At 45.3% G+C, this 13,217-nt stretch overlaps 1 protein-coding gene across 1 annotated transcript in view; it reads left to right on the top strand.

The window, feature by feature from the left end:
* Positions 1-13,217, top strand: part of FRMD4A (FERM domain containing 4A) — a 208,710-nt gene that overhangs the window by 116,307 nt on the left and 79,186 nt on the right. The window contains exons 10-11 of the mRNA XM_054593170.1: positions 35-92; positions 3,833-3,919. Of these exons, the coding sequence (XP_054449145.1) occupies positions 35-92; positions 3,833-3,919 (145 nt within the window). The remainder of the gene's footprint in view (positions 1-34; positions 93-3,832; positions 3,920-13,217) is intronic.

Here is a 13,217-nt window from a genome sequence, read left to right as displayed (position 1 = left end):
CCACCCTATCTGTGCGTCTGTGTTGCCTTCCCAGCTACATGAGCATCGTGGAGTCTCTCCCAACCTACGGAGTTCACTATTATGCAGTGAAGGTAAGTGAACTCATTGGGTGAAGGTTGCCAAGCTTTCCTTAAAATTTTTAAAAATTCTCATATTTTTATTTTTAATTTCTTTTGAAGATTTTTGTGATGGAGTGCAGGCTGGGGAAGGCTTGGTCAGAAACAGTGCATGCTCTGGGGCGTAGGGCAATGGAACTCCTCCTCTAGGGGAGTAAGAGTCCATTCTGTTACTCTCCAAAACTCAGGTTCCCTTTTATGAAGTGGATATAGCAGATCCCTCCTCCCTGTCATTCTCAAGAGGGCCCTGGAAGACCAAGACCTCAGAGCCCCTCAGTAGGAAGATTCCTTCTAAATACATGGCACTGTAGAGAACAAAGACTTCAAACAGAATCTTATTAAATATTGTGATGGCAAGTCCAAAGTGACATGGACCCCATTCTAAATTCTCTCTAAAGTTATTAAGAATATCCAAGACTGGGGTCCCTTCTTTGAAATAATAATCATGTACCCATGTATCCTTTTCTAAGATCAGAAAGGATAACTTCTCTTTCTTAATTTTCCCCAACATGGAAAGTTTTAAGTCCTCGCCCCAGGACCAATAAAGAGCGGAAAACACTTCTGAGTTCACGATAACTTTCACCAGAAAGCCTGAGATTCTCTTGCTCTTCTACTAATTTCTTTTTGCTTGTTTCCACCCAACTGTATTTTTAATTCCTTTACATGAGAACATGTGTCACGTTTCATTTATCTTTGTGTCCCCCATGACAGTTCACACACTTTGCATGTCCTTGGTATGCATTTAATTGCCTGTCTCTTCCACCGAACTGCAGCCCTTTGATGACAAAGACGGTGTGTTGTATTCTGTTATGTATTCCTGGAACCCAGCGTAGTGCTGGGCACCTAGTAGATGCTCAGTAACTGTTTGCTGAGTGTTTATTGAAAATCGAATCAAGTGGCTAGAGGCATGCATTTCCATCACAGGGACAAGTGTTGGGACGCTGTTTGTGGAGCCCAGCTCTGAGGCATACACAGGGACTCCAGCCCTACCCAGCAGCTCAGGGTCTTTTAAAGTCTGCAATGGTTAAATTCTTCCTAAATCCCCCCAAAGCTCCTCCCACCAATGGGAGCCCTTAACCCCCCTTCATCGTCATTCACAGAACTCACAGAACCATCCCAACCAACCCAGCCCTTCTCAGGCCCAAGCTGTGGTCATGAGGAGTGTGACCCGACCTTCCGAGCTGTCTCTGATCCCGTATGAGAATGATGAATTGTCTAAGGAGATAAACCCACGTAAGGCTGTGCCCTGGGACATGGCCATTGAAGTCAGTGGGCAGTTAGTTGGCTTCTGCATGAAGAGAGGCTCACAATCCACCACTGGCTGCCAGTGTCGGACTCACTGCTGGTGGCGGCGGCGGCGGGGGGGGGGGCCCATCTTCACGTTGCCATGGTGTGACCGTAAAGGAAATACAAGAACCCAGCAATAGTTCCTGATGTTATTATAAGAGGTATTTCATAGGATTAACACTGTGAGTCTTTCGCTGTTGTGGAAATATTCTTCGGTGATGTGCGGCAAGGGGGTCTGCTTTCCAGAACGGGAACCAGGACCTCAGGATTCCTGGACACGTTCTCTGTTTGTTCTTAGTTTGATCTCATTTCTGTCACTTATAATTAAAATAGGGATTAAGAAATTTGCCTGTCCAACTATCCCCACAAGTCTTTGAGATGTTGAAAAACTGGAAAGATGCATTGATAGATGAGTAAGATGCATTGAGAGAGAGATGCATTGATAGACATTTAAGATTGAGATGGATAGGTTGGAAGTCCTTGAGGTAAGGCTTCAGTTAGTCTTTTACTTGTTTACCCCTGTGTTCCATTGCTTTGTCAGCCCTAGAGCTTGACAAACAGTTGATCTCTGAAATATATGCCTTCTGCCTTCCAATAAAACTTTAGAAATATGCTTACTCCCTTGCAGTGTGTTAGAGACCAGAAGCAGACCATGTGACTTTCAGAGTGCCAAATGCACTCTGTATGTGTTTGGCTTTTAGAATCTCCAGGCGTAAACAAGTGCTTTCCTGCGTGCTGGGAAAAAACATGCAAATCCAATAAGCCTACACCAATTGTAGGCAGACCCTCCCTGTTTGGTGGCCTTGTGATTTCATGGATGTGATATTTTATGGTGTGATGACAACTCTCGCCTGGCCAATCTAAAGTTGCAGCAGCGTTGGGTGTCCCTTTGTTCTGTTTTCTGAAACCATGGCAGCACACAGAGGCATTTTCCAGAGACAAAGGTTTTATAGCTTTAAAAAACTTTCTAAGAAATCGTATACCTTGAAACTTTTCTAAAAATTCAAAATGTATTTCTTTTCCCCCTTATCTTTGTGCTTACCTTGAAATAACTCATGTTTACAAGTATTTGAAAACCATAAGCCAACTTTGAGTTTTCAAGACATCAGCGATGGAGGGTATTAGGTGATTCGTAGATGTGGCAGTTAGGACAAAGCTTGGGAACGGTTGCTTGATTATGCCCACTGTCGGCTCCTAGCATTTGGGAGCTTGAATTAACAGCTCAGTCATCCTACTTGAATGCAGAATTACAACTTACAATCTGGTGCCAAGAGGTGTCAGTTAAAGGAATAAACAGAGGGAACTGCTGTTTCTAATTCAGTCACCAGAATGTCTAGGCTTCCATTTTGCTACTTTGACCAACAGCACGAGTCACTCAATGCTGCGTGGCGCCCTACTGTCCTCGCACGGACAGCAGGACTGCGTGGGGAGCATAGCCACCCTGCACTGCCCTTGTCCTGCCGGGGGCAGGAGGGTCCTTAGCAGAGCAGGGCCAACCCTTTGCTTTGATTTATTTGTCTGTAAAATTAGAGGAGTCTTAAATATGAGTTGTTATGTGAGAGAAGCTACTCTAAAAAGCTACCGTAGGATTCCAACTGTCTGACATTCTGGAAAAGGCAGAGCTGGCTGCCAGGAGCTGGGAGGGGCTGGGGAAGCTATGACTAGTGGGGCACAAAGGGTTTTCTGGCAGTGACACTACTCTGCATGACACTACAGTGATGCATACATGTCGGTATACATTTGCCCAAACCCATGGAATGTACCGTGGCGAGAGTGACCCTAATGTCCCTTGGTCTTCCGGTGACATGGATGTGTCCCTGTAGCCAACGCACCGCTCTGGTGAGGGGTGATGATAACGGGGAGGCTGTGCATATGTGGGGGAGGGTGTATTGCAAATCTGTCCCTTTCAATTTTACTATGAACCTAAAACGGCTCTAAAAAAAATAAAGTCTTTTAAAGAAATTATTTTTCCAAGGCGTGGCCTTCCATAACCTCCATGGTCCTTTCTAGCTCTGAGAGTTGATAGTTTCTCTGCCCAGAAGGTCGTTCTGTTAAAATGTTTAACACCTCTCAGATTTTCACTCGTGGTGAGTGAGGGACCCAGCACTGAACACCTAACATCTTAGAAGGAGGACAGAGAACAAGGCATCTGCTACTTACTCACGAAGGGGGAAAGGACCGCGGCTGTGCTGCTGGTGCGGGGCAGTGTGGGCTGCGCAGCCCCGGGCACCTGCCAGGTTACCTGTTCTTATAACTGAGCATCATTTGATGACTGGGCCTATCTGTTAAGGTAAAAAGTGGAGAGAGATGGGCTCCATTCACTGCAAGGAATTTGCCTTTTCCCTTCTGTTGAGATGAACCAGGAGATCTTGGTTAGTGTTTCATCTCCTTGGGCCCCGTATTGACCCATGCTCCTTTTGATGTCCTAGGACAAGCAGGGGATACCATGGTGGCTGGGCCTGAGCTACAAAGGAATCTTCCAGTATGACTACCACGATAAAGTGAAACCGAGGAAGGTAAGTGTGCTCTCCTTCGTGAGACGAGAGAGGAGCAGGCAGAGGAGTGAAAACCTAGTGCTGAGCAGCCCGAGGGCCTCTGGGCTCACCAAGCCCTTGCTGCTTTGAGTGTATACAAATCACTGTGCTGAAATCCAGTCTGAGCTCCCTGGGTGAATGTGTGTGTTTTTTTTTCCCCCGGTCACTAAGGAAACCTGAGCAGTTATAATCATTTAAGGTAAGGAGGCTGGCTCAGCTTTCCCACAGGAAGTGGGTGAAAGGACTTTGAGGGATTGCTCTGTTCCTTAATTTCCTGGAGAGCTGTGCCCTTGGGAAAGGAGAGGACCATCGCTCGTGAATCCTGAGGCTACTCTGAGTTTTCCCAGAGTTTGTTTGTGTGTATATGTGGGGTTGAGGGGAGGGCGGGGGTGTATGTGTAAGAGAGCTAAAAGAAAAGATTATAGGTCAAAAAGAGGTGAAAAATAAAGAGGCATGAGAGGTATTCCTGCAAATCCGGTAAATATTTTATAGCGTATTAGAAGTGATCAGAAATCTGGAAACAATAAGGTCATTTGCCAAAAAGAAAGGGAAGCAGAGAGTCATCTGCAAAGTCATTGTAAACACAGAACAGAATGTCTGAAGGGGACGCGGGGCTTGAGTTTTCTGTTTTCTTTGACACACATTTTTCAGACCAGAACAAATTGAAAAATTATAATGGAAAAATACCTCTAAGACGAGAGTTGTCATTCAGATTCTCTGGCAGAAGATCATGCAGAGAAGATGGTATGCAGTTTCAACCCTGAAATACAGAGTAAAAGCCTATCGAAACCACACTTGCTTTGGGAGAGAGAAAGCAGTACCGACCCATTCTGTCATCTGGACCGCTCTCCAAGCTTCTTTATCCACAGAACAGGGTGGAAGTCCATACTACGTAGCTGAGTTTATTGCTGTCTCTCTGGTTCGCATCTACCCTTAGCCAGCTTTTCATTAAATTGATAGGGCGAAAATGGCCCAGTGTTGAGAAGGATTTTCACTCAATTCATTAGAAAGTCAGCTAAGTTCTAAGAAAAGATCTTGAGCAAATGATGTGCAGAAACTCTTCTGTCAGAACAATCCAGTAGGAACCTGTCTGTTTAGAGCATATTATTTCGTGGCTGTCTCCAAACACTCTCCAGTTTGCATTTATATCCGGTAAGACGGGACTTGGACCCTGTGTTCTTATTTTTTTCCCTCTCTTTTCCTTGGTCACGCTGTCTCTTCCTCTTCCCCTCTACCTCTTTCTTACATGGCTTTTTAAGTTCCTGTGCTTTTTCTTCTCATGCTTTGTCTTCACTCCCTCTCCTTTTCATTTGACCATCTTTTCTTTTCAACCTGCCTGAAAGTTTTTTTATGCTTGCTAGAACCAAGAATAAATACTCCCAGATCTTTTAACGAAATCCTGATTGTACCATATCCAGCTCTTCATCACCCACTTTGGTGGGAGGCCAAGGCCAATGTGGATACTTGAGATGCACAGCCGAGTTCATTAAAATCCAGCAGTTGAATTCTCTGCTCTCTCAGAGTGTTTTGAAAGACATGTTAACAAGTACTCATACGTGTTCACTTTAATTCATTAATATGTTTAAACTTGCTTTATTTCTCTAATTGAGGTACTAATGAAGATTGAAGAGGTAACAAGATAACACTTGACGTATATAAAAAGCGGGGTGTGATACATTCCAACGGCTTGATAAATTGTAAATAAATTGTAACTCCATAAATTTAGAGTCTCTTAAGACTCTAAAACAGTCTTCAAGATAAGAACTAGGAAGCCAGAGGTGTGAATAATCAGCCATTGAATAAGAGAATTGTCTCTCATGGGTGGAACTTACCCAGGTCACTTAACATTTAAAAATGTTAAAAGACAAATATATTTATTTAGGTTATTGGCTCTACTCAAACTGAGTTATTACTTAAAATAACTTATGCGTCTGTGGCCTCTGAGGAAGTAGTTGTGCCAGTGAGGAACAACCAAGCCATGAGTCAGTGTCGATTCATTCATTCATTTAAAGAAATGTTTATTGTGTTCCGGTTATGTGCCAAGCAGACTGCAGGGTGCTGAGCTAAATAAGAGACATATCCTCAGGCTGGCCTGGGCTATCAGGGAGAGAGGTGTGTGGTCATTGCATCGGTGGTCCTCAGTGCTAATACCAGCGGTCTGTGTGAGGGCCAGCGGTGGATTAGAGGTCAGAGTCCTCAGCTAAGCTTAAGGAGGATAGATGAGACTTCACAGGCAGCAACATGAGGCTGGGTCCTGAAGGGTGGACAGAAGGTTTGCAGATGGACAGATGGAATGGGGAGATGTGTAGGCTGAGATGCCCGTGCTTGTGAAAGCGTGTGAAGGAGCCACCTGGCCTGGTGGGGAGGGGTGTGGCACCACGGGGGCTGGCACCTGGGGAGAGAGGAGGGCAGCTGGAGAGAAGGCTGAGGGGGCCCTGTGGCCAGAGCCCTAAAGGCTTTGCCAAGAGGTTCTCATCTTCCAGGCAGTGGGAGCCCTCAAGCATTTGAAGCAGGCCGTATCAGATTTTCCTTGTCACAGAAGCAGCTGTGTGCAGGTGGGTCTAAGGAATGCATGCAGGATAACACTTACAAACGAGGACCATATTACAGTGCTGTAGGTGGGGGACTGGGGTGGGCTCTCCGTAATAGGGATGGACACGGGGAAATGGAAGCGAGATGTGTAGGAAGTAGATGTGATTGACCGATTGTGTGGTCCGAGGGGATGGCAGTCGGAGCAGAAGGCGGCTCTAGAAGGGTGCCAGGCCTCTTGGTCAAAGCATGGGATATAAGAGAAGGGGGCATTAAGCTCAGTTTGCACATACAGAGTTTGAGGCTTGGGTAGCTGTGACAAGTAGGCAGTTGAGACAAGTAGGCAGTTAGGTATTCAGTTGGGGCCTAAGAGTATCAAGAATTTCCAGTGCATAACTGAACCAGAGACTGAACAGAGAGAAGAAAGGTAGAGGCATTTGGCACACTGGAAATGTTACCAGTAGCTGTGAGTAGATTTCAGGGCCCTACTACAAGACTCCTGTGAGATAGAGGCAGGCCCAGGTTGCATGAGCCCTGGACCTTACGTAATTTGGGGAGTTCTCTTTAAGAAACGAATGTACAATCTCCTTACGAAGTTAGTTGGGCACAGGCCACCCAAGGATGGTGTTTTGGCTTTTGTGTACGTTCAGACACTCAAAGTCAATTTCAGAAGTTTTAGAGCTACATGTGCAGAAGAACCTTGCAAAGCTGTAAAAAAATCAGTAAACAGGACTTAACAAAACTCTCTAATATATTTACATGCTTCAGAATACTGGCCCTTGCTTGCATGTGTGAGTTATTTTAAGGCAGAACCCCAGACAGTAAACAAGGACAGGTTACAGAATTTCTTATAAGCTTTTAAATGTTGCGCCATCAACATTTATTACTTCCCTCTATTTCTCATCACCCAACCATGTTTTCCCTTTCACTTGGCCTGCCTCGTCACTTATATGTTCTTATGCTTACTAAAACACAATACAACACTTCAAAACACCCATTTTGCTTATCTCAGCTCATCTCTCTTCTTTCTCCAGTTATGGTTTGGTGGTTTTTATGCACAGTAGTGTGGTATTAGAGTACGGGAATGGCAGTATCTACATACATAACTGCCTTGGTTTAGTAATGGTGAGAGAAGGAAGAAGGGTCATAGATAATTTTACCCTATTTTCTCCCAGCTGCCAAATTCCATTTTAGCATGTGTCTGTGCGTACAGTTATAGTGCTGCGAAAGCATGATGCCCTTTATTTCTTAAGTGACAGTCCTGTTGGCTTCTGGGAATAATGAGACACTGTCAGATTGGCATTTGGGCGCTTGAAACAAATCTTGAGCTTCATCTTAGTTTGCGCTTGCAGCCAAGCAAAGAGACCCGAGCCAAAGGAAGGAGGGAGGAAAGAAGGAAGGAAGGAAGGAGCCAGAGACTTTTGATCAAGATGGCGGCATAGGTAAACACAGCTCACCTCCTTGCACAACCACATCAAAATTACAACTAAATTATAGAACAACCATCACTCAGAACCATCAGAAATCAAGTTGAATGGAAGTCTGACAACTATGGAATTAAAGAAACCACATCCATCCACACTCTTAGGAGGGGTGGAGGTGCAGAATGGGCTGGTCCCATAACCATGTGTGGTGGATAAAAATTCAGGAGAGATATCTTAAGAGCGAGGAGTTCAGGAAGATAAGTCCCTGAACTGGCTACAAAAGTAAGTGGGGATTGAGTCAGTGGAAGAAACTTCTGGAGTCCCAAGCAGTTCCTTTTAAAGAACCCAACATGGACTTACCTAGACACACTCCCTCTGAGCTCTAGTATCAGGGTAGCTGCTCGGAAGTCAGCAGAGACATAAAAGGAGGAAGCGAAGTGTCTGACATCAAGGTGAGAGCTAGGGGACAGCTTTCTCCCAGGCAGAAAGGCAGATAGAGGCTATTGTGCCTTTTCTGAACCCTCTCCCCAGAGAGCCACAGAACCCGCAGGTGGGTGCCATATCTGAGGCTACATCAATCTGACTAACACGGTTTGGTCCACCCTGGAAATCTCCTGAGGCTCCATCCCACCTAATTTACAGCTGTTAGCAGTGGCTTTTCCGTATGGCTGGTCTTGGCTAATGCTTCACAACTTCCTAAATGCTTTCAAAAAAGCAACAGCTGGCCTCAGTGAGCCCCAGGCCTGGCACTAGCAGCAGCCAGCTTAATTTCACAGCTTGGCTTTGCCTAGGACTCTCCAAGCCCAGCACAAGTAGCAGCCATCTCAGATTGCTGTATACCTCAGACACAGTGTCCCTGGGCAAAACACAGGTGGGGACGGACCTTGGCCTGAACCACTCAGGAAACCCCAGGGCTAGTGCACCCAGTGGACAGCTACAGACCATGTTGGAGCACCACTCCCCTGCCTCTGCACAGATGATCCTCCATGGAGGACAGAGGTTGGTGGGTCACAGCCAATCTTTGCAGCTGATTAACCCAGGTAAATCCCTCCCGTTGATCTGCTAACAGCAACCAAGACTCAACTACAAGAGGAGGGTGTGCTCAGCTCACATGGAAGGCACACTTGAGTACCTGGCTTAGGTGATAGGGGAGGCTGTGCCACTGGACCCCAAAGGACACCTACTACATATGACCGTGCAACCAAGACGGGGAGTCATAGCAGCTCTCCCTAATACATAGAAACAAACACAGGGAGGCTGCCTAAATAAGGAGACAAAGAAAGGTGGCCCAAATGAAAGAACAGATCAAAACTGCAGAAAAAGAACTGAACAAAATGGAAATAAGCAGTCTATCAGATGCAGAATTCAGAACACTTTATAAGGAAGCTCAAGGAACTTAGTGAGGACCTCAACAACATAAAAGAGATCCAGTCAGAAACAAATATACCAATTGAAATAAACAACTATATACAGGGAAACAACAGTAGAGTAGATGAAGCTGAGAATCAAATCAATGGTTTGGAACATATGGCAGCAAAAAATCAACCAATCAGAACAACAAGAAGAAAAAAGATTTTTTTTTAAAAAGGATAGTGTAAGGAGCTTTAGGGACAACTTCAGGAGGTCCAACATTTGCATCATAGGGGTGCTAGAAGGAAAAGAGAAAGCAAGAAGTCGGAAATCTATCTGAAAATATAATGAAAGAAAACTTCCCTAATTTGATGAAGGAAATAAACATTTGCAAATCCAGGAACCACAGAGAGTCCCAATTATGATGGATGCAAAGAGGCCCACACCAAGGCACATCATAAATCAAATGCCAGAGGTTAAAGATAAAGAGAGAATCTTAAATGCTATAGGAGAAAAGCAGTTAGTTACCTACAGGGGAGTTCCCATAATATTGTCAGCTGATTTCTCAAAAGAAACTTTGCAAACTAGAAGGGACTGGCAAGAAATATTCAAAGTCATAAAAAGCAGGGACCTAGAGCCAAGATTGCTCTACCCAGCAAAGATGTCATTTAGAATCAAAAGGCAGATAAAGAGCTTCCCAGACAAGAAAAAACTAAAGGAATTCATCATCAACAAACTATTATTATATGAAATTTTATTTGAGAAAAAAGAGAAGATCAAAACTATGAACAAAAAAATCACAAAAAATACAACTCTAAGAACAATTGAATCTAAAGAACAAACTAAGCTAACAAGAAGAACAGAGACAGAATCATGGATACAGAGAGCATTTTGATGGTTGCCAGACGGGAGCGGGGTAGGAGGGAATGGGTGAAGAGGTGAGGGGATTAAGAAGTACAAAAAGGTAGTTACAGAATAGCCGTGGGGGTGTAAAGTGCGTTATAGGAAATGGGGGAATGGACTAGCCAAAGAACTCTATATGCATGACCCATGGACATGAACCGTGGTGGGGTGATTGTCTGAGGCAGTGGTGGCTGCTGGATGGAGGGGGGCAAAAGGGGGAAAATTGGCACAGTTGTAATAGCATAATCAATAGATTATAATTTAAAAAATAAAAATCTTTAAAAGAAAAAAGAGAGCCCCCTGTACAAAGTTAGCACCGCGGTGACATGCCATAGATTGCCTACCGCATCGCTTTTGGGCAGTAGTGCTGGAACAAGCAAGACTGTTTCCTCCTTCTTCCCTAAGAAGAGTTGAATGAAAATTTTGCAATATATGTTGAAGAGGCATTATTTATTAATTTCCGCACAACCAGGGTCACATGGGGCAGAGATAAAAAAGACAGGATGAAATCTGTCACATAGGGCCCTCCCCTGTAGGGGTGGCCTTGCTTTCCTTAGGTCAAAGCCTGAGAATGTTTGGAAGCTCTGACCTCTGGAACGATCTGCCCCTTCTTTGCAGCACTAGGACCAGAGGCGTTGGGAGGTTAGCCTTTCCCACACTCAAGACTCAACTCCTCTGCCCGTTCAAACTGAGCTGCTTTCTGTCATATCCTTGTAGTTGGCCCTCTTCAAACGCTACCAGCAATCTAATCATCAGAAGCTATTACAAATGAGGATGAAATGCTTTTTGAACAGGGCACCAAGAGAGTTAGAATAAAGGCCCCTCCCGCAGGCTCTGTCTGAGGCTATGAGCATTACATAGTGTGAAACATGTGACTCCAAAAAACCTCCCTAGAAGGAATATTCAGTTTCTGCAAATCATCAGTTATGGCTTCATCCCACTCACCAAGTGCATATTTAATGAGCTCTCTGTACTGGGGAAGAATGGCAATGCTGGTCCTTGTTTCATACTCGGCAGACAGCATTTACTTATTTATTGGATGTGCAATTAGGGGTGCTTTTATGTACACTTAGAGGCACAGTTAGGAGCCCTGTGGGGTCCCCTCTGAGACATTAGGAGAAAGGAGGAGACTAAATCGTCTGCCCCCGTCCCCAAGCAGCCAGTGTGGCTTCCTCTGGTTCCTGAGAGTATTTCAGAAACGGGTATGAGCCCAGGGAATTGATGCATTACCGTCACCCCCCAGATTAGTAAAGATTTTTGAACTGTCTGAGATGATGAGACAGGAAAAGAAAATAATATTTACAGGAAATATTCCATTAACTGTCAAGTAACTCCCCATGGAGTTTGCTAAATTATTCAGCATGCTAAGCACTCCATTAGGCGCACTGCTGACTTAGTTTTCAGCTTCTGTTTGGATGCACTTGGCTTATTTGGGGGTTGCTGAGTCCTCCACCTTGGCTGGCCTTGGGTGGGTGCCTTCCTCATTGCATTATCTGTATTCCTCTTGGAAAGCACACCCTCTGCACCCTAGAGCAGAAAAACTCCACTTAATACTTTCAGCATTTTTAGCATTTTTCAGCCTTTGCTTTTTCACAGGGTTGGATCAAAGGGCCTCCTCTGGCTGCCCCCTATCAGTCCTTCAGATCTCATTCTGCTGAGAGACCTGGAAGGGTTCACTGCCTGTGGGTGACAGGCTCTGGCCGTGGGTCACCAGGGAGGGCCTGCCTCGCAACTGAGAGCAGGCCTGCCAGAGGAATAGTGGGGTGGGGGCAGGGGGACAGAGAGAGTCTGCTGTCTAAACTAACCATGTAAGAAAGAAAGACAAAAAGCAATTGTATTCTAAGAAAATTGGCACGCCCTTCTCAAAACATTAATAGTAGACATGCTCTTCTTAAAGCACCAGTATTAGGCATGGCTGAATTCGCTATCTCTGCACTACGAATGCCAGTCTCTTCGCGCACACAAGAACTGCGGTCACCTGAAAGCATGGAGCTGGAGCTTTAGAACTTCAGTAGAGGGCGTTGAATACGAACTCCTCTCCAGTCAGTGGTCCCCATATGAGAATTACCAGGTGCCTGTTGTGGGCCAGGTCCTGCTCTAGGTCTTGCAGATGTGACAGTAAAGAAAAGAGACAGGTCCTGTCCTCCCAGAGCTTACAGTCTGGCAGGGAAGATGGTTAAATGATAACGTTAAGTAAATCTGTAATGTATGGTATTAGAGCCCTAAATTCTACGAAGACAACAAATCAGAGTAAGAAAGAGTGGGCGGGGTGGTGGATGGTCAGGAGTGGCATCTTGAAGAGGGGATTCTCGGAAGTTCTGAGAGTGTAGCTCCCTGGGCTCCCTGGGAGGCAGAGCCTGAGATGGATTCACAAGCCGGAAATGTGTTGGGAAGTGCTCTGGAATTAAGCTGGTGAGGAAAGGAAAGGAAGCAGGACCAGGTGGAGTGGGCAGCTGAGCTATATTGAAATCATGGATGAAGCTCTGAATCTGGAACAACCCTCAGAGCCATTGTCCCGAGACTGGGGACCAAGCCTTAGCCTTAGCATCAAGCGGTCATTAGATACAGGTGACCCTTAGGGAAAAGGTTGTGATCTTGGGAAAGGTGGCAGTTCCTGGAGAGAGAATAAATCCTCAGTCCTGAATTGAGAAGCCGGTCCGTACAGCACAGTTTTTACAGCAGTGGTTCTCGAAGCCCCCGGACCAGCAGCATCTACATCACCTGGCAACATGTTAGAATTAAAAGCTCCGAGTCCACTCTCAGGACTCACCGACTCAGACTCGGGGGATGGGTGGGACTCAGCCGTCTGTGTTTCCACAGGCCCTCAAGGTGATTCGGACTCAGGCTATGAAGCGTGAAGGACCACTCGTCTACAGACAAGTAACAAGATTCTGTATGGTTTAACCCTGCAGTTTTATTGTTGGAAGATATTTTAGTCTCTGCTAAAACCAAATCCTTTGGCCAGAGCAGATACACCTTCAAAAACAAAAGGTATTTTGTAAGGCAGGGGCCTCCATATGCACTCAAAGGCCCAAAGTAAATGTCAAAGTCTCAGCTGCAGAGGAGTTTTGATG

The sequence above is a fragment of the Pteronotus mesoamericanus genome, unplaced genomic scaffold, assembly GCF_021234165.1.
Source record: "Pteronotus mesoamericanus isolate MK-2021 breed Mesoamerican mustached bat unplaced genomic scaffold, CSHL_Meso_final contig_130, whole genome shotgun sequence".
Lineage (NCBI taxonomy): Eukaryota > Metazoa > Chordata > Mammalia > Chiroptera > Mormoopidae > Pteronotus > Pteronotus mesoamericanus.
Note: the sequence above shows the minus strand (reverse complement) of the source record. Positions and strands in the feature narration are given on the sequence as shown.